General features: G+C 46.8%; 1 protein-coding gene across 3 annotated transcripts; it reads left to right on the forward strand.

Moving 5' to 3' along the window:
• The first annotated feature begins 84 nt into the window (after positions 1–84).
• GOLM2 (golgi membrane protein 2) lies at positions 85–25,039 on the forward strand. 3 transcript variants are annotated; one of them, XR_015259877.1, is made up of 11 exons: positions 85–712; positions 7,614–7,668; positions 8,689–8,791; positions 9,881–9,971; positions 10,893–11,037; positions 11,909–11,989; positions 12,346–12,444; positions 13,813–13,986; positions 18,825–18,992; positions 23,127–23,651; positions 24,391–25,039. XR_015259877.1 is itself a non-coding variant. In XM_086757071.1 (10 exons), exons 1-10 carry the CDS (start codon positions 386–388, stop codon positions 23,198–23,200), a joined length of 1,317 nt encoding a protein of 438 aa, XP_086613197.1. In that variant the 5' UTR covers positions 85–385; the 3' UTR covers positions 23,201–25,039. The 3 variants fall into 3 exon arrangements, 2 of the variants coding, with proteins under 2 accessions (XP_086613197.1, XP_086613199.1); XM_086757071.1 differs by having other exon boundaries at positions 23,127–25,039; XM_086757073.1 differs by lacking the exon at positions 18,825–18,992 and having other exon boundaries at positions 23,127–25,039.
• The last annotated feature ends 1,229 nt before the right edge of the window (positions 25,040–26,268 follow it).

Consider the following 26,268-nt stretch of genomic DNA (forward strand, 5'->3'; position numbering starts at 1 on the left):
GGGAGGCGCGAAGCGGAAGGGGCGGGGCGGCGGGCGGAAGCGGCTCGCTGCCGGCCGGCGCGGTGGGCGGGGCGGGAGCGGCGCTGGGCCGGGCCGGCCACGGCAGCGCGGGCAGAGCCCAGCCCCCGTGCGCGGCTTCCCCGCGGCCGCCCCGCGCTGCCCGCTCTCCTCTCGGCTCCTCTCCTCTCCTCTCCCCGGCCCCGCCGCCCTCAGGGCCCTCCGCCGCCGGGGATGCGCCCGGCCGCCTGGGGCAGCGCCTCCGCCCGCCGTCCGGCGCCCTGAGCGGCCCCCTCCTCACCCTCCCCCCGCCCCGTCCCGGCTTCTCCCCTCTCAGGTGCGGGCGGAGGCGGTGAGCGGGTGCAGCCCCCGCCCGGCGGCCTCCCCCATGGTGGGCTTCGGGGCTAACCGGAGGGGCGGCCGCCTGCCCTCCCTCGTCTTCGTGGCGCTGGTGGTGGTGATCGCCATCCTCGCCTTCAACTGCTGGAACGCCTCGTCCCGCCAGGCCCTGCTGCAGGAGGAGGTGGCGGAGCTGCAGAGCCAGGCCAAGCGCACCGAGGTGGCCCGGGGGCGGCTGGAGAAGAGGAACTCGGACCTGATGGGCAAGGTTGACTCGCACAAGAAGCAGCTGGAGCAGAAGGAGGCCGACTACAGCCACCTGAGCAGCCAGCTGCAGGCCAGGGACGGCCAGGTGAAGAAGTGCGAGGACAGCAAGGTAAAGCGGGGGGCCCGGGGTCGGCGGGGGGCTCCCCCGGCGCCCTGCGGGCTGGCTCGGCCCGGGCGGGCACCGGCTGCTCTCTCCTGGGGGTGGCCGGGGTCCCTGCAGCCCCGGAAGGGACGGGTCTCTGGAGCCGGTGCGCTGGCTGTGGCTGCTGCTGGGACCTGGGCAGTGCGCTCGCGTTTCGGAACGCGGCCCGGAAAAGAGCTGAAAACGTCCAGCCAAGGCAGGCTGTGCTAGCAGTGAAACGCTGAGGGCTCGCTCTTTTCCAGACGGCTATTTTAAATACATGTATATGTATTTTTTTTTTTAAGCTTTCCTTCTCTGCTCTGAGATTATTTGATCTCTTGTGATCAGTCAAAAAGCTATGCGCAGCCTTAAAACTACAGTTTGTTTGGCCTCAGGGGAAATGAAACAAGTATAACGTTCAGGTGTACACCCTGAGCTCGCCTCTCCAAAATGCCTGGCGCATCAGCGTCTGGTTCTGAGGCAGCCAGCATATACTTGGGGGAAATAAAGAATTGCTGCTGATATAATGTATAATTCTCATTAGCTGCAAAGAGACAAGCTAATACAAAATTCAGCTTGCCCTTTTATGTTGAGGTGGCCTGGGGATTTCTTTTGTTGTGGAAGGGAAAATGAGTGAATGCATCAACTTTCACTATTCCGCTTTCATAATCATCACAGGCAATTCTTTACAGAGGAGTCAGGCAGACAAGTTCTTCTGCTCAGTCGTGTACGGCAGCGTGTACGCTGTTTGCATGCAGGTCATAATTCTGCTAACTGAACACTTTATCACAGTTGGATTTATGGAAATATCACACTCAGGCCTATTACTGGCCGAGTTTGTCTTTCTGGCCCTTTCATATCACACGTTTGATGAGCGGTGTAAGAAAATGCTTTTAATTGTCACAGAAAAGCTGAATACATGCATGTCTCATTACTGAATTAGGCTCCTTCAGACTGATTAATTTTGTAATGAAGTTATGTTTTCTGTCCTACTGAACCATTAAAATTAAGCCATTTGTGTGTTCAGCAAATATTTTTTAAAAAATTTTAAATCTTTTCTGACATTGGAATAAAAAGCCTGATTAGATATGTAATGGTGGATACCAGTGCTCTCCATTGGAAATAAATGCAGCTAACACCATTGTGATTAAAAGTGTTGTGTTACTATAAAATCTAGCTTAATTTATAAATAAGTATTCTGTACAGATATCAAAATAGTTGTCTGATGAGTGAGAGAAGCTGAACTCAAGTTAAAGCAGTTAAGCTTTAACAAAGATGCTTCCCCTTGTATAACACAGAGAACTGGTATTTTTCTAATCTGTGGGGGTTTTGTTTTTTTTAATTGAACTTTGACATGTAAGTAGAGGACGAGTTGGTTTACTTGTTCATTGCCCTCCTCAATAAAAGCAAGCATCCGAAGACTGCAGTAGCTGGGACACACAGGAGGTGGTCCGTCACGGCACCGAGCTGGAACTCCCTTGCTCAGGCTGCTGAGGATACGGAAATAGCATGGGTTTGTGGCTAGGCTGCACCAGTTAACGGAGCAGGGCTGCTGAAGGCTGGTAAATGGACCTGTTGGAGCAAGTCCAGAGGAGGCCACGCAGATGATGAGAGGGCTGGAGCAGCTCTGGTGTGAGGACAGGCTGAGAGAGCTGGGGCTGTTCAGCCTGGAGAAGAGGAGGCTCCGGGGAGACCTTGTAGCAGCCTTCCAGTGCCCAAAGGGGGCTGCAGGAAAGGTGGGGAGAAACTTCAGCAGGGCCTGGTGTGACAAGACCAGGGGTGATGGTTTTAAAATAGGAGGAAGCAGATTCAGACTGGGCATAAGGACAAAATATTTTAGGCTGAGGGTGGTGAGGCCCTGTCCCAGGTTGCCCAGAGAGGTGGTGGATGCCCCATCCCTGGAAACGTTCCAGGCCAGGTTGGCCAGGGCTCTGAGCAACCTGATCTGGTTGGAGAAGTCCTGGCAGGGGGTTGGACTGGGTGGCCTTGAACGGTCCCCAACCAACGGTCTTCCAACCGAAACCATTCTATGATTTTATGAAATGCATTGAAACCGCCTCCAAGCTGCGGGCTGGAGAAGTTGCTGAGGACATTGAAGGGGTGTAATGTAGGTGGGTGTTTGCGGTATGGCTCTGTGTCACAGAGGTGAGGCTGATTTTGTGTTCCCGTGACTTGGCCTGTGTTCGTAGGGCAGTGACCTTGTTTCACGCGTTGCTGTCACTGACTGACAGGTGTGAAACTTCACTGGTGGTGTTCAAGTAAGCTATCCATTACTGGGCTGCATGGCAAGGCTTGCTTTTAATACTAGAAGTTTGCATTTTTTTGAAATCTGTCATGAGAGAAAATGCACGTGGTACGTCAGGGTGTCTAGCAGGGGTTGCTGGAAGGCAGAGCCCACCTGGATGCACACGATACAAAGTGAAGTGCTGTGGAGCCGCAGCTGCCGGCTGACCACTGGTGTTCTCTGTAAATCTGGCTGGTCTTTGAACGCCCTCAGCACCTGGCATCCCATGGGGCAGAGCAGGAGGGGAGCAAGACAGGTGTGACCAGGAAACCTCACAAATTGATTTTATTTTTGATTGTATGCACGCTGAAGTATATGCCCTGTATCTTTGTACCAGAACCTGCCGTTTCAGGTCACCTGAGCTAGTAGCTTTTGAATATCCTCTCTTCTTTGCTCGCCCTCAAAATGTTCAGTGTGCCTTCACGGCAAGAATAGCAGCACGTTTTACCAGTAGCCAGTCACTGTCCCTTTCTCTTTTGCTCCCATGTGAGCTACTATCATGTTCTAAGTGGCAACAATCCTAGGTTTTTTTTCTAAAAAAACCCTTTAAGTGACTGTACTGTAGAGAGTAGAGAATAAAGCTCTGTTTTAGAGAATAAAGATGTTCAGGAAAAAACCAAAACAGTGAGTAGTAGGCATAAAGTATCTGACCAAAAAAGGCTTGATCTTAGTCCATTTGTGAAATGCAGGAGCTATAATAAAACATTAACATTGTTAATTCGTGGGGTATCAAGTGATCACAACGGATCTAGGCTTATTTCATAAAGTCATTTGAAAGATGGTGGCTATCACAGTGTCGATTCTGCTTTGTGCTCCTTTGTCTTCCTAAGAGGTTCTTTCCCTTGTGGCCGTGTAAATCAAGTCTGCCTTTCCCCGTGCTGAGGCAACTGGAATTTCTGCAGGCAGCTTCCTCCTAGCTCAGTGGTATCTGTAGTCAACTCAGACCCTTGTCTCTCTCCTCCCTGCCCTGCATGCGTAACAAGGTGATCACACTGCACCAGGATATTGTTTGCTCTTCTGAGCAAATGTAGTAGTGTGACCTAGTGTCTTGTGTTTAAAAAAAAAAAGTGAGTTATCGGGAATTCTCCAGTCGCCCTGCGATGAGAGCTCTTGACGGTCTGCTGGGCCTTGGAGCAAACCAGAGGAGTTCTCCTCCTGCGAGGCGCACGGGGGTGGTGATTGCCCCCGGGTTTGAGGAGGTGGTGCTTGCAGAGGCAGCGTTAGTTTCCTGAGTATTCCGTGCTTTTTTGCAGCATACTATGAGGATACTTTTTTTTTTCTTAGTGTTACACATCCCTTTGCAGTAAGCTCAATAAAATGATTGAACAGCAGGAATTTGTGGTGGAGAGCTTCCAAATGGCAGCCATCCAGCGTGTAGGGGTTCATGGCTCTGTGCTGGCTGTTGCAGCTCTCCGGAGCGTGCCTTTCTCTTCCCAAAGCTATTGCTGGCAGTGCCAGGTGTGTAACACAGCCTTGCCCCTTTGCTGGTGCCTACAAATGGCGCTCCATAGTATGGAACTGTTCAGTAAAACATCCTGGGGAGCAGCTGGTCATGTTCTTTGTTGCCAAAACTCCTTGATAGCTGCTCAGTTTGCAAGCTGTAGCTTTACCGTGATGATGAATGCATCTTCCAGTCCTGCTCTACGTTCCTGATGATCACAATGTTGTCTCCAACACCGTGCTAATTGCTCGGTGATCGCACTGTCTGTTCTGAGAAAGGCAGTTGACAGTAGTAGAGGTATCATGGAACTGTGGCGTGTAGACCCTTGTGCAAACAGACTTTTAAACAGCTTTCCTGTGCCGTTCCAGCACGGGCCCTAGCAACGTGTTGGGAATGCCCAGGCTGGCAACGCTGCACGGAGGGCTACGGACACCTGCTCCTGCTGCTTCGACAGGCAGTTCGGAGGGCGTTCTCGCTAGATAAAGAAATGACTCACGGGGAAATCTGGGTGGCTGTTTGCAGTTTACCGCTTACCTCATGGGAAGCGATACCACCTGTGCTCTGTCCTGCCGTGCAGAGCGATAAGCTCCAGCCTGTTTGTAACTTCCCTTGCAGGGCCATTTGTTATGTGACAAGGCTGTTAACAGTTCAGACAGCGCTGGAAGGTTGCCTTGCATGTACGTAGCAAGCACAGGATTTTTGATGTTGGTTTTTTTCCTGTGCAGAGCTCATTGGGCTACAGGTAGCTTCTTTTATATATCCCAGCTGCTTTGGAAAGGATCTGAGAAGCCGCTGAGAAATATGAACAGTACACATAGGTCTAGACTCAAGGAGGAAGGACACAGCTCAGAAAGAACTGGACTTGCGCCATGGTTTGTGGAGTGTGGTTTTCTTGTGTGTGTAGGTGGAACAGATCCCATGAATCATAAAAAAGCTTCTTCCCTTTCTATCCTTCAGATGAGGACATTTGCTGTCAGCTGAGCTGTTTTGGAGATAAATTCTGTCACTTTTCTCTGAAACTCAAAATTGCCAAAATGAAAGATTGTGTGATAAAACTGGTGCTATCTTCAACTCAAACTCCTGTTAGCAGACGGGCAGCCCTCCCCCAGCCCATTGCAAGTCAAACGATTCATAGGATGAGCAGAAGCAGGCCAGTGGGAAGCCTTGCTGTGTTATGAATTCTGGTAGACGAAGGTTTGAAAACAGAACCCACTACTTCCCAGGATCTCCCTTGTCTGTAGATTTATCAGGTTCTGGGGAAAGAACTGCACTGGAGTGGAAGACAGGAAAAAAATGGTTGCTATTGCCAGTGGCTTTGCAAAATAGGGAAAGATCCTTTTTTGTTAATGCTCAACAAGTCACTCGTTTTGTATTTGTTCCCCTGTGCCGGTGTCCGTTGGATGGAGAGCTGGCGGGATGGGCGCCTGGTGGCATGGAAAGGCCGGGCGGTTACTTTTGTCCTGTGCTTCCGTGTGAAGTCCCCACCGCAGAGGTTACTTGCGCTTTTGAAATAAGAAGTCCAACACAGGATTTCATTTAACTGAGTATTGTTCTTTGTGCCTCCTGTAAGTACAGTGCCTTGAATGTCTTGGTGGGCAGAGCACGCGTGTAACTGGTCCTCAGATGCATGGCCCTGCTGTCCCTGAAGTGTCCCTGTTGGGTGTTTTTCTCTTGGATCCTATTTCGGAGCAGTGTGGTGAGGGTTCTCAGGTTACCAAAGGATTGCATCATCTGCCGGGTTTTTCTTTTTTTGGGAAAAGCCCTGTGAAGTGGCTGGGCGTTCCCCCCCGTCCATGGGTTGGTGGCGGCGGTGCCTCTCCACGCTCCAGAAAGCCTCTTGGCTTTTGTTCCCTGCCGTGGAGCAAGGATTGCCGCCAGCGCTGCCCCTGTGTGCGTTGCTGCTCGGGATGAGCCAGGATACTGCAGTCTGGCACAAACGAAACTCTCCGTGGAGCGCTCTGTTTCATAAGGAGCCTCTATTATGTGACTGGGGCCGTTGGATGCGTGCCTCCGTGTACACTGTGTTCTGCAGAAAATCACGATTTCGGCAGTTCTTGTACGGCCCTCGTTCCTAAAGTTATAAATGCCTGCCTCAGCCCATATGGGACAAATTGAGTCAGCCAGTCCAGAGCTGGAGTGCCTCTTTTAAAAACAAAACCATGATGTGAAGCGTTTTTAAAGAAATGAAAGGTAGAGGGGGGGTGGAGGAAGTCTTGAAGTAAGAGCATATGTCTCTCTTGTTTGTTTTGACAGGAAATGTAGGTAACTGACTCATGGAGCTTCAGAATCTGTGTGGGAATTGAAATAGCCTGTGTGTGCCTGCGCCCCTGCTGAGCAGGTGTGCTTGTACTTCATTTTGCTATTCCGAGAGGCAGTCCTGACCTTGTCGCTGGGGGGTGTTTCGGCACCCTTCTGGAGTTACTGTTTGCATCCGTCATGAAACTACAAGAAAAACAATTACAGTGTTAGTGTTGCCTGATGACGGTTGTGGATTTTTTTCACCATTTCTCAGTACTTTCTACGTGTGCATCTTGATTTCTACTATTTTTCTTGTCTTTACATATGTCTTTATGTAAGAACAGGACAAACCATCTTCACTTAATGACTTTGTGTACATGCATTTCTCATTTATTGTAACTGCTATTGTTTCCTTACTAAAAATACCAAATAGAAGCTGTTGTGGAAGTCTACTGGTTTCAGATTCCCTCAAAAATAAAATGTGTTTTATGAGTATTAGGTAGCATGATGTTAAAAATTTACTTTAAATATACACTAGGTGGAAATTGGTTTTGCCAATGATGCTGTGTGTTTATTTTTGTACGCTTGTGCTTTGACATTGGAAATTCACCGTCTCTTCCTGCAGTATCAGAATGCAGCATGTTTATTTTAGTCCTGACAGAATCTACTTTTTCAATAGAAATATGTTCTCGAAATAAACTTAAGTCCTTTTCAGCAAAGCCTAAACATAGTGTCTGGGGGTTGGTGATGTCATTTATAGGTAACTAAATATACATTACTCATATTTATGCGAGCTTTGCATACATCATTCTGGTAATCCTTTATGTACATTGTCTTTACAAGGAAAACAAACACACCCCAGTCTTCCCAGTCTACACCCCCTCTACCCTGCTGACTGTCTGTATATAACTATTTCTTTCTTTCAGGTTAAGCTGCAGAACAATATCTCCTATCAGATGGCAGACATACATCGTTTAAAGGGTAAGGATGTACGGCCGGACTGTGATTTGGCAGACTGAAGCTGTGTCCTTTTTAACTGCCTAGGTACTGCAGAATACATTTTAAATGAAGGATCAAGTGAGGCTGGGGCGTTGCGTAATGTGAGATGGCGTTGATTTGTTTGTTACCCAGTCTGGGGAAGTGTAGAGCTGGCTCTTGTAGACTTTGCTGCACTGTCTGCAGAAGGAACATGTATTCTGGCACTGCTTGCTTCCAAGGTATTAGAATCATTTTTGTGAGCAGATACACAGTTTAGTACAGTTTGGATCAGCAACGCTGTGATACTTACGCTGGTTAGAAAAGCTCCAGAGAACATATTCTAAGGCTGTTCTATACAGACGTGATTACAGTGCCTGTAACCTTACTGTATGTGTTTCAGCGTGACCTGGAGCAGCTAATGCCAGAATGCGTACATGCCTGCAGGCAACATACGCTGCATTTCTGCCCGGATCTGTGTAGCTGCAACTTAATATAATAGGAAGCCTAACAATTATTTGTAGCCCAAGGAGCAGGGAGAACAACTGCTGGAACAATTGGCTTGTGAAGACAGGAAATGCGTATTGGTTTTATAGATAGTGTGAGGGTGCTTTATTCTGTATATTTATTGCAGAAAAGTAGTATTTGACCATTGTGCCTAAAGCAACCAAGTAGTACTTCTGGGTTATTCAGAATAACGCTCTGTCAGCAGATTAAGGAGGTTTCCAACAGATAGGTGAAATAGCAGTGTGTAAGTTTTCTGAAGGAAAAGTAAGGAAAAATGTAGGGGTTTTGGCATATTATCAGAAGAATTGTTCTATAATTCATAGTGACATCTGGCATACATGAGTAAACTGACATCTTTTTCAAGTTAGTTTAAGAATCTTTAAAAGTATATCTAGAAGAAAGAACATGAAACTTGAGCAAATTTTTAACTTATATAGCAATACTGAAAATCTGTCTGCTGTGGGGCATTTTTTTTCCCTGTATTTCTGTACTCATGTTGACTTTTACTTTTTGGTCTAGAACAACTAGCAGAGCTACGTCAGGAATTCATCCGCCAGGAAGATCAGCTTCACGAGTACAAGAAGAACAATACTTACCTGACAAGGAGATTGGAGTATGATAGGTACGTCTTCAAGAATGTGGATAACCGTAGGTTTGTGTGCGTGTAACGGAAGTCTGTATTTATTTAAAAGTGCAAATTAATCCTATTTCTGATGATTCTCAAACTTGAGTGTACTCACTTGGTGATATAACTTTCACTTAGCTAGTTGTTTGGTTTTAGAGTTCTATTTTTTTGTGTTGTTCTGTTCCTCTCCCCAAAGTGAGACATGATCTAAGAAAAATCTGACTGACTAGAATTGTTCAGCATTGGACAGTTTTAAGTCCATCCATGTTTTGTAATGTGGAGATCTTAGTTAACAAATACTTGAAAGAATTTAATCAACACAGTTCTGTAAGCCACCAGACAGCTTAATTGCTGTCTTTTGCTGAAAGGGTAGTTCTGTTTCTTTCAGCTGAAGTTGAAAGCATTGTGTATATTGAAATTTTAAGTTCACCTCAGCCTTGTAAGTTTATGATGGAGAAGCAGGGAGAACAACTACTTCTGAAGCTTGGAGGAATGAGGGAGATGAACACTGGAGACAGCGTTTGAAACTTTCACACACAAAAAATACACTTTACTGCGTGCTGTGTTGAGTATTTGCAGGTTTGTGGGAGACAGGAAATCTGTTGAATGGGGTTGATCTCTCTGTGGCTTGTTCGAGAAGTTGGGACACATAGCGTGTCATTCAGATCTTGTTGTTGGAGTCGGTAGCAGTAACTGATAGCGGTAGTTGTGCATCTTCTGTGGCGACAGCCATGGGAGTTATGTTGCTTACCTAGTGGAAATACATGCTGATGACAGATTCACTGTGGAGCTTGAATCTTTGGTTGCTTTCCAGGTTTTGGAGGAAGTATGTTAAAGACCATTCTGTTTATTTTACTGTTTCTCTGCTCTGTCCCTGTTTTTTCCAGTTCTGCTTTCTTTCTGTATTCAGTCCATTTCCACTCCATACACATTCCAGGACAAGGCTTTTTGGACAGACTATTCTAGTTATATCTCAGGTTTGGCTTTTTGTGCCGCTTCGTCCTTTTTTTTTTTTCCCCCCTATTTTATTTATGAGAGAGCAGATACAACATATTAAATATAACTAATGATGTGTTTCTACTCAAGTCTGCAGTGTGGGCAGCAGATCAAGGAAATGAGACTGCAACATGAAGAAAACATAAAGAAATTAATGGACCAAATTGCGCGGGAGCAAAAGGTAATGTGCGGCTGAGTTTCTTTGAGTTAGAAGAGCTTGCAGTCTGCTGTTTGTTTGACTCAGCGTTTCAGATAGATGCAGACCTTGGACATTTCTCCCCTAACTTTTCGTTAAATATCGTCCTGAGCAGCCCTTAGCGGATATCAGTGTAAGAACATCTGCCTGTTTTGCTCAGTCAGTGAACTGAGCCTTGAAGATCGGGCTTAATTCTCTGCTCTGCTACAGCCTTCCTGCTTGACATCATTGCTGAGGATTTCAGCTGCTTCTTTGTAAAATGGATATTACTTTATAGCTCTCCAGGGTAGTATCTGTGTTCTTACAGCCTTGTATGGGTTATTGCAAAGGGGAACCTGATCTCTGGTGAGGCCTCGAGGTGCTAATGTGATGCAAATAACAATGGTATTTGACTGGTATCAAGGGGGTCATTATGTGGCGCAAGCTGCCAGTAGAATGTCGGCCTCTTTCCTGCAAACAGATGAAATAACCTGCTTTGCTTAAAATTTAATTACCTTACTTCATCTCTGTTTACAATCATTACAAATAATTAGGCAGACCTGAAGTAGATTTCAGACAGATCTTTTTGTAAAATCTGGAATTGTTTCAAAGTCTCTGACCTGAGGCTTAAGACCAATGATGTCTTAACCTGTTTGCGTTAAACTGAAGAGCTGCACAGGCCAATATAAATGTCATACAGCCAGGCTGTATCTTACATTTGCTGTTCAGTTACCTGTCCGTACCCTCGTCTCCTGCCCTCGGGGTTCAGGTTCACATATAGAGGACTTCTGCCGTTGTTAGCTTTGGTGATCATCTATTCATAAATGTGATTTTGCTTACCCAAAGTAATCTGGAATTTGAGGGGGTTTGGTTTGTAATTTTCAGGGATGTGCTTAATATTGGTTCTTTATGAATTTGTTCTAACAGGCCACACAAAAAATTCAGGCCAGTAAAGACACTGACGTAAGTCCCAATAACAATGACCAGGCAGTGTCTAAGACTGTTCCAGAGACAGAAGATAAAAACACAGTAAAGAATGAGCAGCCTTCAGATCAGGTTGTAAATGGCAAAGGTATGTCCTTTTCTTGTCATTTCTGATAGATAATCTGCCAACTGTGTTGTATCATTCGCTATTATACAGAATTGTGCATTTCTCTGAAGTAGAACAATGAATTATTTGGCTCGGATAACTTGATTAGCTGCACGTGATTGGACTGAGCTAGAGTTTATAGGTATCCAGAGACTGGCCCGTCTTTTCTCTGGGTCATTTCATGAGAGTAGTTTCTGGCACAGTTCTGTGTTCACTTTGTTGGTTCGTTTGGCATCTCCTTCCTCATGTGGCCAGTTGTGAGCGGAGGATTGCCTCTCTGCTCCCTGGGAGAGACGTAGTGAGGTGAGCTAGGGAAGGGGCGTGTTGCTGGAGAGCTGGAGTCTGCACAGAGGTGGCTGGAGGGGCACTGAAGCTGCTGTGAGAAGTCTCTAGCAGCGTAAGTCAGCAGAACAGTGGAGACCTTTGGTTATCAGGAGCTGTACAGGAGACTCTCTGTGAGTAACTATTGCAGTTGTTTCCTCCTTGTAGGTTTCTCCGAAAGGCAGATGGGTTCCCTTTGTTTCTACTTCCAGTGCCGCTGAATCAGCGCCTTTGTGTATCAGTTCAGTGTCTGTTCCAGCCAGCTTCTTGCAGCAGGCTTTTCTAACTCTGCTACCAAGAGCAGTGCATCTGTGCCCTTCCTTTTCTGAAGATTGCACGGACTTTGGGAGCACTGCTCCGGAGCAGTCTTCAGTGACTTCAGCAGCGCAGCATAAGGAGTGTTGTAGTTGGATTATCAATGTAGGATGTGTTCTGTGGATAAAGGGCTTTTTGTAGAGCCCTAAACAGGCAGGACATTCACTGTTCAAACTTCAAGGTTAATAAGGCAAAATATCCTATTCTTGTCCCACAGAGAAAATCAAACCAGGAGGAGACGCAGGCATGCCTGAAATAGAAGATAATGACCCTGCTAAAGCTGAAGATACTCCCACTGGTCAGGAGAAATATTCTAATGCTTTCACGTTTGGGTTCTTGGTGGCGTATATATTCAGTCTGAATACCATGTGTTTCATAGTGAATGCAAAGTTTAAAAATCTGTCTGTGGTAATAAAATTCAAGTGAGATGTAAAATATTATAATTTTTACTGTGCTTTAGAAGTTTGAATTCCAAAACTCAATGCTTCTGATAACGATGATTTTCTGTCAGAAATTTTATATTTTATATTTTCATCTATGGCTTAAAAACAAGAAAACAACAGCAACAAAGTTTACAGGATTGTTAGAGGAGGACCTGGTATGTAGTGTCTGTCTGTTTGATGTTAATACTTTTGTGCATGTATTTTATTTTAGCTTTAAAGAAGCCACTTATTTCAGCTCCTAAAAGTGAAAGTCATCAACCTGTTATAAATCTCCCAACTGAACAGCCCCATGCTCCAAATCTGGCACCAGGTAAAATTCTTATTAGCAGGTGACAAGTCAGCATTTTGTAGGAAACTTACAGTTTAATGTCTGCTACCATACGATGAATCTTAGATGTACATGGCCGGCCCCTTTTTCGTGTTTGGTGTGGTTACAGAAAGAAAAACAACGAACAATTTCTGCAGTCTGCCTTCCTCAGGCACTGAGGTTGCTGGTTGTATGATCTCTTTTTGTCCCCCCCACACCCAGTAATGTCTGAGCCTTTTGACCAACTTCAGTCAAATATGAGAGTTTGAGGTTTCAAAGATAAGCGCTTCACTGTTTCTTGACTGGACAGAGGAGAGTAATTGAATCAGTATTCCTCCTTAGGGCTGGTAGTTAGACAGGAGTTGATTGTTCATCTGTTGGTAGCCAGTTATAGTCAGAGTTTAAACTGCGGTACTATCGCTTGCTCGGTGTCCTCCTGTTTCTGTCAACAGCTCACTTCAGGGTGATGTGGGGGAGGTTTAGGACATGAGAAATAAAAGTGCTGCGGTGAAAGGGTTTAGAAGAATTGCAGTTAGAAAGGACATACATCCGTAGAAAATATACTTACGTTTAATGCTCGTGGATCGAGTCACTTTGCTTTGTGTCAAGGAGAATGTTAGGTTATATCTGCACTGCAGATAGCAGAGTCAAGTACTGTCCTGCTAAAACCATTAATATAACGTATTTGGTATATATGTGTGACATGACCAAACAGCTTGGAGTGTTTCCTTATGCCCGTTATTGGTTCCTTTGAAAACAGGCAACAGAAGTATTTCTTAATTTCTTTCCTTTTGCAGTGAATGTGAAAGCAGGTTAGAATACCAAAATTGGTGAGCTCACAGGCTCTATACACATTTAAAGTTTAATATTTCCAGATGTCAGACCTCTTAATAGTTTGTTCCTTTCTGTTGTTCTGAGGTACCTCTTCATTTTGACTTTATTAATCAGAAAACATAAAAGATGGCAAGTGAACAGTTTGCTTCGTTGAATGTGGAGTTTATCAACAAGAAGGCTGCTGTGAATTTCAAGGGGACCAGGAGTTTCTGTATTCCTTGGTTATGTAGTCCTGTGATTCTGCTTATTATTTTTAGCATAACTTCTGTGACCTACTGCAATCTTCTTCTCAGACTACAGCTCTTGAAACAATAAGTGATGCTTAGGAGGTTTGAAAAGCAGACTCAGCAGGACTCAGAAAAAATACATGAACATGTTGTTCTAGGCTTCATCAAGCATTTAAGTACATACAGAAAATCAGCTGAGAAGGTGAAACTTAGGATTGATTATGTATTGAAATGTGATTTAATTTTGAGATAACATTATAGCCTTCTTTTGGAACCATGTAAAAACCAAACACGCTTCTTCCTCCTGTAGGTTTGCACAGTGACAATGATGAAAATGCTGATGCTGCGAAGCAGATACCTCCAAATTCTCTCCAGCACTTAAATTTTGAAGAAAATATGGAAAATCCGAAAGAACATAAAATTGAAACAGACCATATAAAAATTCCAAAGAGCAGAGTGAGTGACTTGCAGAAGATGAAGCAAAGTAAGTTGGCCAATATGGTATACTTCAGTGTGTTAAGAAAATCACTGCATTTTCCATCTGTATGAGTGCCCATGTGGAAAATACAGGAACCATTACAGTGGGTGGCCTTCTGGAGAGTGAGCCTGAAAAGGAGTGTAGTATGTTACTGTGTAAACAGTGTGCCTTAGTGTGTCGCCTTTCATACATCTATTCAGTCATTTAAAAAACTACTTGCTTATAGGAATTTAAAATGGTTTTGGAAATTACTGCACATGTAAATAGATGTGAAGACTTTTGATACACGCATGATACAGAGTTACTTATATTCACACTGCATTACTGAACTTAAATATAGTGCTTTGGACAATATTGTAATAGTTCAGCCCTTACGTAGCGGGTCTTTGTGGTGGTATATGTGTATTGGCCAGCAGCTTGCTCTTCTGTGTGAGGAAGTCTTCCAGAACCCTTCTCTTCCATGTCTGCTCAAGGAAGAAGCCTTCAGACAGGAGCAGATCATGTGTTTGTTGTGCGTGGTGGTGGTCGTGCTGCTGAGGTGTAGTGGGCAGACAGCAGGTGAGAACCTGCAAATACACATACAGCTGTCGGTGCTCTTGGATTTGAGATGCGTCTGTGCCTCGCTGCTGATGCTGTAGCTTTGGGCCTGTTAGACTTACAGCATTTCATTTAGCGTCTTCCTACAGGAACACCGTATCGAAATGAGTTTCTTGGCATCAGTGGAGATGCTACGCTCCTGAGTGTTCGTACAGAGTACACTGACTAGGTGTACCTTAACCTAGCTATTTTTAAAGAACTAATGCCCACTGTTTAGCACTTGGGAGATGAAGGGGCACACTTTAGTAAAGTGTTTCAGCTGCTGTTCTGAAGCAGAGGTTAAATTGAAACTGCGCCTGCGAGCCTGTAGTCAGACTTGCTAGCAGGAAGCTGTCGGGTGTGTGTTGGCATCAGGGGTGTGCAGGGCAGCGTGTTCTCTCCTCGTAGCTCCCCAGAGGGTTGGAGGCCAAAGCCTGCAGACAGTGCCAAACCTTGGCCGAGAGGTTTAAGGAGCTGCCTGAAACAGTTTCTGAAGCATTAAAAGCTTTGAGAGAGGTAGTGTCGTACTGCAAGAAGACTCATCTTTAAGAAGTGAAAGGGAAGAGGATTTGAGGAGCTCTAGGGCCTCAGCAGCCTAGCTTTGGTATCTGGAAAGGGAATGGAACAAATTCTCCCTCAGTTTGAATGTAACATGGCAAGTGGTTAACTTCTGTTTTTCAAGAACAGATTGTGAAAAGCGATATGATCTGGAAAGTCAATATTCAATGGAACGAAAGCAGTAAAAAACGGAATGTGACTTTGTCCTAGGCAAATTAATGGAATAAATTGGGTCAGGAATAAATTGTTATTTAGGTGCACAGCTTTAAGAAGAGACTGTTTCAGGTGTAGGTATCACTAACACTGTTATCTGAAACGCTTCTGTGAGGTTTGCAAGGATGCATCCTTTGCTTGGCACTGTTTGGCATTCCGAGTGCTGGATGATAAACAGTGCGTGAGATGTGGTTTCAGCGACGTGGAAGTTTGCAAACATAACAGTAGTCTGCAGTTAGTGCAGAGTAAGTGACAAAGAGCAAGGGAGCAGCTCGGTCAAAGCCGATGTGGGCAGCAGTGGCTATGTCACTAACGGATGTCTGGAGTTTGGGTTTTCTTCTGGCTCTTTCTGATGAAGTGGAGATAGGTGCATTCAAAATCGGCACGCAGCCTGTGCAAGCTTTTCTTCCGCTCTGTGTATCCTGAGATTTGCAAGGCTATTTTGTTTATTGAGGGAGCTTCTTGGAGATCCTGTGCTTGTCTGAGTGACTACAGCTGAAAGGACAGAGCTCCGTATTTCAGTTGCGGGGGATTTAAAATGGGTTGGCCGTCTTCCCCGCTAATAGATTAATGATGGGGGGGCTGAGCTCTGTAGGCGGAAGCAGTGAATGAAATGTCTCCGTTGTAGGCTGTGAATGGGTACCTAGGAGTCAGTGATCGTCACCAAGGGGTCTTTTCCTTTTCTCTTTGCACCTTCATATTTTAACAACTTACATTGTAGTGATGGAATGAGGGAGAGAATTTGTCACCTATGAAAATAGCTAATCCAGATTTGTAGAAGATTTACTGCCTGATTGATGAGCAGCGGCTGTTCTGAAAGATCCACTGGTGATACATTCATCCCTCTGGTGTCGAGGGGCCCGGCTCTGGCACACAGCTTGTGCTGTAGGCAGTTCCCTGGCTGGGGTTTTGCTTACTGAGCGCTTCAGGCCTTGCTGTGCCCATGGGATCAGACCAGTAGCCATCACTGGTCAGGGTGTCTGTCATATCTGTCCAGTTTCAGAATTGGAGAACTTCCCAACAGATGTTTTCCTTTTATTTTGATAGCACAGATTTTAAAAGTAACTTTGGTTCTAGGTATGGAGACGGACCGATTGCAGACGTTCTGTTTCAGAAGCAGCAGAACCTGGAAGTGACTGCAGCAGCGTCACTGTTTGTGCTTTTACCTGGCACCCTGGAAAAAAGCTGGGTGCAGCAAACCTCCTGTCCGTGCTGCTGTTTAACGTTGTCCTGAGAGCAGGTCCTTAGCGAGGACCTTGTGGACAGCTGCTCTGAGTAGTGTGTGTGTAAGGATCCAGCTTTGAGTAATACCCCTGTTGTCTGTTCAGAATTCATTGCAGCGAGTGTTACCTGCAGATTTTGGCGTCGGTGACATCCTTATGGGGCCTGCCCTACTGTCACTGACCTCTTGTGCTTCATGACAACACATTCTGCTGTGCCTCAAATGGCCGTGTAACGCCTGCGTTACGGACCCTGACTCGTGTTTGGAGTGATCTGAGCGATCCACAGCGTCACCAAGATCGTTTCAGAAAGCAATTGGTGCATTGCTGGCTCGAGCTACCAGCGACTCCTGTTCTGGTGCTTGCCTGAAGTCTTGCTGTCCCAGACCATTTCACGTGCCTTGTGCTAGAGCACCCATGTTCTCCCGGTGCATGAGAGCATCTGCAGCCAAATCTTCCGATTGTGTGGCCCTGCATGCACAGGCGGGGAGTTGCTGTCAGCAGTGCCTTGCCCAGAGCGGCAGCTGCTGAGGTTTGGGCGCTGAGCTGTTGCGGCCCGGGTCTGAAGGAGCCTGGGCTGAAATGCAGAATGCCTAAAGCAGCACGCAGCACCTGTGGCGAAGGAGCGGCTGCGTCCTGACGCCATGCTGGAATCCCAGCTCCCCAGGGGCTGTCCTGTACGCTGGGTGCCTGCACCAGCTCCAGTTCACAGGCCCGTACGGGTGTGCTGTGTTTCCTAGGATCTCTGTCTAATATTTTAACCTCTCCTCCTGCCGTGTTCAATCAGATTAATCAGGTTAAACAGATTCCGTATCTGTTTGCTGCGGTATTTCCAGCACACCTACAGGCCCGTTTTTGCTGGGAGTCAGGTGCGTTCGGTTGTCTTTGCATAGCTCGGTTTATATTTAACGTGCAAATTGTGCAGTTCTGTCTCCTTTTAGATACCATGCAGCGTCCAAAATACAAACAGCAGTAGCAAGGATTCTCAATTAGAGATGAACAGAGAATGAATAATATGTTAAACTTCTGATTTCTAAACACGTGATAGTTTTGTCTTGCTTATTTTATGAAAACAACTGAAACTTCTGTTTCTGTACGTTTGAGCTGCACTGGATGCGATTCTCCTCTCCTCCCCCACCCAGACAAGCGCCATGTTACTGTTTCTGTCCTGATTTTTATATACTGCCTTCTATGATAGTTTTAATTGTGTTAAGAAATAATTTTGTTTGCACATCTGACTATTGTAACCCAAATTGCCTTTTTAATCCTAATGTTGAAATCCTATTCTCCAGTTTTACCTCCCTGTTGAATTGCTTCCACTGCGAATCACTGGCCATCTGACTTGGCAGACTTTCTTCTCAGTCCGTTTCCAGTCTGTAAAGATTGTATCACACTGCTTTTTCATTTCTGCATAATCCCTCCAGACTCGTAGCCTCTGCAGACTCGGCGTAGCGTTCCTTAACCCATGGGCAGGCAGACTGAGCTGCATTGGACAGAACACATCTCCTTGTGTCCCATAAACACCGGCTCTGAACCTGCCGTCACACCATTCATGGGGCACTGCGTGCTTGGGTGGCTGTCCTGTCATTGCAGAGTTCCAGCAAATTCTCGTTTTTCTGGTGCATTGTTTCAGTATCTGGAACTCTTCTTAATTCTTTGCCGGGAGACAAAAATACTGGATTCAGAACACTTTGAAAACTGTTAAAGCTTAATAGGAAACCAGAGTGTAAAGCCAAATCAATTGGGTAATTAAAAAACCCGGCAGGTCAGAGATGCAAGGTGGATCTTGGCTACATCTTACCCTTGACCGTGCGGCGCACACTCTGCAGGCGTTACCCTGTACGAAGGCAGCAGTATATTGCTGTGGTGTGCAGAAAAATGCCAGTCCTCCTGAGAACAAAGGCTGGATACGAAAACTTCCACTGCGTGCTCCTCAGCATGTGAAGAAAACTTCTGTTAGTGTAATGATTGTAGGTGATCAAAGATGGAGCCTGGTTTGGTGCTTACTCGAGCTCCTCTCTCCAAAGAGTGGCGCTTGTCACGATCAGATTTCACCAGGTCCAAATGCTGAACGACGCAGTCCGTCCTTTTTGCACGGAGGTGTTCCTTAAGCCTGTGGTTCTCCCCCTGCCCAAGCCCTCTCCCTTCCACCCCCGTTCTCCTCCAGCTGAAACCACTACAAAACCCCCACTGTCTTACTCCGCGGTCTGCTTTCGTTTAGAATCTTCCTGTTTCTTTCCTCTCTGCTTCTGACTTAATCCTTTGCCTACTTCGCAGGCCGATTCTTTGATGAGAATGAATCCCCTGTTGATCCGCAGCAGGGTTCTAAACTGGCAGATTATAATGGGGATGATGGTAACGTGGGTGAGTATGAGGCAGACAAACAGGCTGAGCTGGCTTACAATGAGGAAGAGGATGGTGATGGTGGAGAAGAAGACGTCCAAGGTGAGCTTGGGCCTTACCTCCATCCCATTGTAATAAAATCCACGCTGAGTTTCCTTGTTGAATTTGTGTAAAGCCTCACTATTTTTAGCTGATCCAAAATTTTAATACAGAATAAATAAGCTTTAGGCAATCTTTAACGTTCAGTCTTGCTCTCTGTTTGAAAGCAGCTTTCAGTGAGGGGGTTCTGATGCTGTATTTCAGCCGTGTTCCTGCTAGGAAAATCAAAACGCTTCAAATTTCAGAGTGGTTTTGCCTAAAACCCCAGATTGGTACCTGGCTCGTTGGGATGTAGTCTTTGGCATCACTAAAGCAATTTTCAAATACAGAAGCATAGTTTTTTTGACTACTGCTTTTGTCACACCTGCCTTGAGGCGGTACGCAGTGAGATCACAGCAATCCTAAGCGCAATTTTTGTGCACTGTACACAGATTCAACAGGCTTCCGGTTTTCCTTGCTAACCCCACTTCATACTCATGGATCTGGTGCTAGCCTAACCCCTGCGCGCTCACCGCCCTGGTCCTGCATGCGCTGCAGCGCGTCGCCTCTGCGCTGCTCTCTGCCGTGTACCTGCCACGCTGTGCCATTCTCCATCTGGTTGGTTGTTGGTGGTGTTTTGTGAAAGGCTTGCATGTCTGAGGGGTGAACGTGTTTGCCTAAACAGATACAGTATTTCCTGGAAAGGGGGGGACCTGATTGAAGTTCTGCAGGCACCCTGATTTTCATCCTCATAATGCGCGTTTTCTAGCTGGCAGTTTCTTCAGACGCGTATTTAATTGGTATCCAAGCATAATTAATGGCAAAAGCTGATAAAAAGCAACCGATTTCTGTGGGCGTGCATCTGACTATGCAGTGTAAGCATTTTTGGGTGGGCCGGTAGTCTGAAACTCATGACCAAGCACAAGAAGAGTATGGATCAGAACCCAGGGCAGTTAATTAACTTAATGATAAGAATGAAAAACCTGTTGCTGCTCCAGAAGCTGTGGCCTGTTCTGTCTCACTTTTGCTGAGAACTAGCAGAGATTTGAGTCCCTCTGGACTGATAATGTCTGTCCCTCTGGATGGGTTATTACTGGGTTGGAGTTTGCTTGTACAAGCCTGCTTCCAAGTGAAGGCACCGACGTATCTACAGCTGCTTCTGTGGGCGCTGTGGGAGTGGGAGACTCGCTGCTAACGACTGTGATCTTGAAATGGAGAGGGAAGCGTGGTGTGTCCTGCGTGTCTCAGCTCTGCGCTGCACATCCAGGCAGCGGGGTGGGTTGGGTTTTCATGGTTTTCAGTTCAGCTCCCCTTAGTGGGCAGTGGGTGATGCCCACTAAGGGCTCCTCACCACAATAGTGCCTTAACTGGGCATCAGAATACAGTTCCTGAAGTTTCAGCCCAGGCCACGTAACTGTTAGTGAATGGGTGCCAGCTCCTGCCACTGGCCTTGCCCGGCCCTCGGGCTCATCTTTACCCGCAGCCGTCACGCTGGCAGCCAGGAGGAGGGAGGAGGTGGGCTGCCGAGAGCGCAGGGGCGCAGTGCTCTGCTCCTGCCTACGCGGCTCTGCCTCGGAGCTCCCTGCTGGTTTGCCTACCGGCACGTTGCTGTGGTGGCCTTTCCAGGGAAAGCCAGGGCTTCAGGGAGAAGGGTTCACGCCGTGCGTGCTGTAACTGCTGCCAGAAACATGAACAGCGTTCCTGTATGCCACTCGGAGAAGGGTGGCGGAGAGTTGTGACAAACGGTAGAGGTTGTGCCTGTGTAGCTTGCTATGCAAGGGATCTTTGACAGAGTAAGAGCTCTGACTGGAAGTGGCCTCAGGAAACTGTTTCCCGTTCAGATGTGGTACCTGTCAGTTCCCTGCTCTGGTGGCTTTGCATTTGGACTTGGTGAAGGTCTGTTTTCGGATCAACCCCTCTGCATAGACAGAATGGGTTTACTGTCTGGTGGCAAAGATGAGAGTGCCTTCGGGAAACCTTTGTGAGAAGAATAGCCTAGGCAGCGGGCGCTGCTGCCTCAGACTTCATTTTACCAGCCCGTTGTTGCTAATAACTCGTTGACTCGGTTTGAGATGCAGGTCATAGCCAGCACGGCAAGTGGTGCTTCCAGAAGCAGCACGTTAGAAAGAGCGTCTGCCTTAGTCTTTACTCAAATTGGTCTGCAGGGTAGGAGGGGGTAGGGTTGTGGGGGTTTGGAGGGAGGGTGGTTGTAGTTGTTCAGGGGAGGAAAATAACCTGAATTTCTGTCTAAAAACTATTAGAAACACATCACATGGTTTGCATCAGGCTAGAACAAAGCTTGTGGCATGTGCAAACAAAGCAATTTAATTAAACCCGTTTTTCTGTTGCCACTAGAAATGTATGAGCCTTGGTTTGAAATTACCAGAGGAAAACACACAAATCTGGGAGGCAGGCTTATGCGAATGCCCGTACCCAGCCTGGCGTTCCTCCTTCCGCCCACCTGTTTGACGTGCAAGGTGGGGTCAGTGTCGTTGGTTCCTGCTGTAGTGGATGTGCTGGTGGTGGTGGGTTATGGAAACGAGGTGATAGCCACAGGCTGTATTCGTTCCTGTGCCGCGGAGGTAGCTCCAGCCTCTGCTGCGGGCAGCGGGTTCCCCCCGCGTCCCCAGCCGCTGCGCGGGCTGAGGAGTAGTTGTTGTGAAACTGCTGAAGAGCTTCAGACAGCCTACCGCCTCGTGAGAGACTCGGCAAACTTCAGTTGGCCTTCCATTCCTGTGAACAAGCACCTTTTCTGAATAGAAAGGAACACAGCTTTGAAATGCAGCAAACGGTTATTAACCGAAACCAGGTGAAGTTCTGCGGCTTTTTCACTTCCTGAGGGAGGCTGGGAGCACGCAGGAGAGGGCTGAATTGTGGCCGGTAGAATGCAGAATACTATCAGATATTTTAAAACATCACTTGAGAAAAATACTGAATGTACATTTCCTTATGGATCATTTTTTTTTGCGCGTGCTACAGTAAATGGTTACGCTGAGGGTGCACAAGGGTTTTTAATGTTACGATTTTTCATGAGGCTGAAAAACCAAAACCCAAGGAGTAAAAGTCAAGAAGCAGGACAGAGTGCAGTGGTGGAGAGACAGTCACTGTAGATCTGAAAAGATGAAACGTCTTTGTGCCTCCAGTCAAGGGCAGAGCTGTAAATCCAGTGTAAAGATGAACAAAATGCAGCTGAGGAAGATGTCGCGCACCTGAAGCGGCCACTTCCAGCGCCTTGCCCCTGCCCCGCTCCCAGCGTCTGCTCTGTTTGCTGGCCGAGCGTGCAGCCGTTCTGCAGCTCAAGAGCAGATGTCGAGCGATGGGCTGAGGGTTTGTCACGCAGGGGCCTGGCTCGCTGGGCTCGCTCCAGGTGTGAGGAGCAGCAGGGAAGAATTTATTGTTGCTTCTTCAGCAGTGCCGAGAGAGCGGGGATTTCCAGTGATGAGAGGCTGGAAAAGGTTGAGAGCTGCCTTTTACATTTTTAAAAGTCTCTCTCCAAATTTTGCCCTCAAGTCAGAGATAGAGATAGCAGCGTGTAAAACCGACAGCAAAGTCAACTCCAGCATTAGTAAAAACCCATCACTGAAAAATGGGCCGTGCCCCGTTTGTGTGGAAGGGGTCACTTTTCAAGCCTGAGAAGTGGATGGACAAAGTATTGCCTTAGTGTGGACAGGGTCGGACTGAGGGCTCTGTGCTCGCCCCGTGGGGCAGCCAGCCCCTGTAAAATCTTAGACCGTGTTGCCTCTGAACGGGTTACGAAGGGCAGCGGAACTTTCTGGGGTAGTTGCCTTTGTAGCTGGGTTTTAGTGGGAGAGTTTGGAACCTTGACAGGAACGTTCTCGGGTTACAGCAGGGAGTTTAACTGGTTCTGCAGTCTCTTAAGTCAATAAATCTCGGAAATGCAGTTGCAATCAAGGCAAAGATATTAAATGGTGTGAAGTCCCAGTTCCTCAGCAGGGACAACTCCCCAGGTGCTGACAGCAGACCTGTACCCGCAGGCCCATCCGCGTTCTCCATGTTTTCCCTGATGAGTTCATTCCCCTGCCCAGACGAGGCCGGTTCGGCGTGGATGTTTGCAACAGCAGCGTGTTCTGGGAAAGTCTGTTTAAGTGTTGTTTCGGTAGTATCACAGCAGACTTGATCTGAATGTTTTAACTGCAGATGATGAAGAAAGAGATCTGCAAAATGACCTCGTTGATTACGGCAAGCCACGCTTCAGCGACGGCGTTCTTTGAGGCCTGAATCGAGCGGGAAACGTGGATGAGAGGAGATTGCCACGGAGGAACTTGAAGTGCTGCGAAACGGAACCATTTTTACTTCAGTGTTTCTTACTTTAAGGGAAGCTGGTAATTAGAAGTGACGAGTACCCTCAGTCAGCAAAGGAACAGAAGGAAGCGGTTCTGTACATATGTACATAACTGTACTGTTGCAGGTTGTATTAAAACTACATCGAGCCGATTACTTAGACTGTACCTTACCTGTAATAATCTTTACATTTAAACCAGACATTATAAATAGGGGCTGGATTGTTTCTGCAATTAGAAAACTTTGTAAACTGGAGAACTTGTACAGTTTGTATCTCATGTGGAAACAATGTACAGCCAAAGGACTCCTTTTCTACAGTAACACCTGGATGAGTAACATCCTCCTGCTGTTCTCATCGGTGCTGTGGTTTGTGTTTTGCAGGTGAGCTATCAGTCGAGAACGAAAAATGAATGTTTAAAAAATTGCTCCTTCCCTACTGTAACTGAGGAAAGGCCGTGACAGCCCTTGAAAGCAAGCACCATGTTAATTCTCGTACCCGGTGACCCAAATCCATAGCTAGAGCTGGAAATCAGTGATATTAGAATTCTAATAATTTGATACATCCTGAAAAAGTTGTGTAATTAATAGCTTATTTTAAAGGTAATATAAATAATTCAGCACAGCTTGTAGGAAAGCTGTGTGCATGTGTTAAAGAGAGCAAGTGTGTTAGTGAGAAGCAGAGAAGTCCACACCACCTTTGTAGGAACCTTCACGGAGGGAACAACCCTCTCCCCTGGTAAACACGTTGTCTGCGCCGTTTTCCTGTCTCGAGCGCATCCATCCCGTGCCGCAGCCGCTCCAGTTCATTTACAGTCTAACACTTTGATACAGATCTCCGAGCATCTGCTGTGCTCCGTGGTTTGATTTTCTACGTCGGAAGGTTTGCAAGTTAGGTACTTTTTGTATTCTGTGTTTAAGCACTTTCTGATTTTTATGGGAATGATTCTGTTGATTTACTGCAGTGGAAATGAAGGTTATGAACCCAGCCTGCTTCTCCAAAAGGGCTACTGTGAAAAGCGATGACAGGGCCAGTGACAGGGTGATTGTACTTCTGTCTCTGTGCTCAGGTTCCAGTTTGAAGAAACAGTTCAGTTCAGTGAGTCTCTCGCATACATTTCAGCGGCCATGTAGTCTGGGTGGACCTTCTGCAAATCAGTCTTAAATATACAGGAAATAAACATTTCAGATTCTGGCGGTGGATCTCGAGGGGGTTTTGTTTGAGGCTTGAGCTCTTCAAGCTCAAGCATCCTGGAGGCAGATGGGGGACCAGCCCTCGGCGTGGTGTGATGTACTTTCAGTGGAACATAGAAAGCTGACCCTGCTCGCAGTTGGATCCCACGCTAACACACACGGAGTACAAACGTGTGCCGGGATCCCAAGGAGAGCAGTCGTCAGTAAACGCTGTATTTAAGCACTATGGTTTTTCATTTGTCTTAAAATGTCATTTCACCCTGAATTAGGTGTTAACTTGATTCTTCTAATGAAAGCAACATTTATGGGTTCTAATAAATTAAGTTGTTTAAAGTATGTGAGGCTTCTGGCTTTTTTTCTCTTTGACTTTTAAAAACTGGATTAACTCAGGGCTTCCCAGAAGCCGAGGTATTCCGTGGGGCACTGTGTAAAAGCCACTGGCCAGCGCTCTCTTGGTGCACGTGCAGCTCCGCTGCTTCCACCCCTTGAAGCCCGAGGAACTTTCAAACAAAGAAGTTACAGAAAAGGTGTACGAGGTGACGTTCACAACCAGCGAGCTGCCCTCTGATAAATGCCTATGTGAAGGTCGGAAATAACGGAACGCGGTTTGCAGTGAGGAATATCTGCTACGGGCAGGCGCTGACGGCCACGGCCAGCTCAGTCTTCCTTCGATCCTGTCTCCACGCCCTGACTCAGCCTGGTGTTACCTTTCTTTCCCAGTAACATGAGGGGGAGATAAATAATCAAATTTATTTTAGCTTCTTGTCTTCTGGAATATTAAAGCATTTCATGTTATTTCTTTGACTCTGTGTGAGTGTGGTGCTTTTGAAACCAACAGACCACAAACACCCCTTCCTTATCAACAGCAGACTGCTCTGTTAGCGCTCAGGGACCAGTTCAGTGTGGTCACCATCCTGAGTGGGATGGCCAGTAATGAGCAGAATTCCTTAAGGTGTTTCTAGTCACTCTGGTTTTCCCTGGAACGTGGTTTCTGCTGTACGTGATACGGAAAGCTGGTACCTGGCATTTCCAGACAAAATCATTAGATAACTGATGCTGGGGAACGGCTGAATTTTGTAATTACAGTCTTGCTCTAACATTATATGCATAACCAACTTCTTACGATGTGTAACTTGTTGTTTTGTGTGCCGCAGGCTGTCTCTTACAGTGTGTGTGGAACAGTCCCACGCGAAGGTTCTTTAGGTCTAACGACAGTAAAAGGTAAACCAACATTCATCCTCGCTTTCCGTGCCTCGCTATGCCATCACCCTTGGGCCGTAGTGGTTACCGCGCTGCTGCCGTGGGTTGGTCTGGAACGGGCTGCACAAAGCCCACGACATGCACCTGCCCCGCTGCCAGCTGCGTGTGCCTCGAGCAAGGCTTCGTTAGCTTACGAGATGGCACCAGCTGTGCGTCCGCAGCAAACGACCTGGCAGTGGCTGAGAGGTGACGCAGTACTCTGCAGCTCCCTGCCCAGGAACCAGCCCAGGGCTGCACCCACCTCGCGAACGGGTTAAAATCGGTCAGGCAAGAGGAGAAAAATTAGTGGTAAAATGGCAAGACACCAGCCCAGATGGACGGTTGGTCTCACCTAGTACACTTACTTCTCGTGTTTTTCTGTTCTATTCCTTGGGAAATTGATACTCCCAGGTTTATGGCTTAGTTCATAATCGGCTGAGGAAGGAGGGGTACGGAGTTCTGAAGCAGAGACACGAGCGTCTGTCTTGGAAGAAAATGTCATCACAGGGGTGGTTGGCGTCTCCTTGGCAGAAGGAGCAGCGCCGCTGGTGATGCACCCACAGCACTC

This window comes from Chlamydotis macqueenii, chromosome 12 (assembly GCF_036417535.1).
Source record: "Chlamydotis macqueenii isolate bChlMac1 chromosome 12, bChlMac1.mat, whole genome shotgun sequence".
NCBI classification, from domain to species: Eukaryota; Metazoa; Chordata; class Aves; order Otidiformes; family Otididae; genus Chlamydotis; species Chlamydotis macqueenii.

Bases quoted from the DNA above. Each gene is read 5' to 3' on its own strand.
- GOLM2 (XM_086757071.1), top strand. From the start codon at position 386: ATGGTGGGCTTCGGGGCTAACCGGAGGGGCGGCCGCCTGCCCTCCCTC. The intron at 713-7,613 runs GTAAAGCGGGGG...TCTTTCTTTCAG, and splicing joins AGAAGTGCGAGGACAGCAAG to GTTAAGCTGCAGAACAATAT. The intron at 8,792-9,880 runs GTACGTCTTCAA...TTTCTACTCAAG, and splicing joins AGGAGATTGGAGTATGATAG to TCTGCAGTGTGGGCAGCAGA.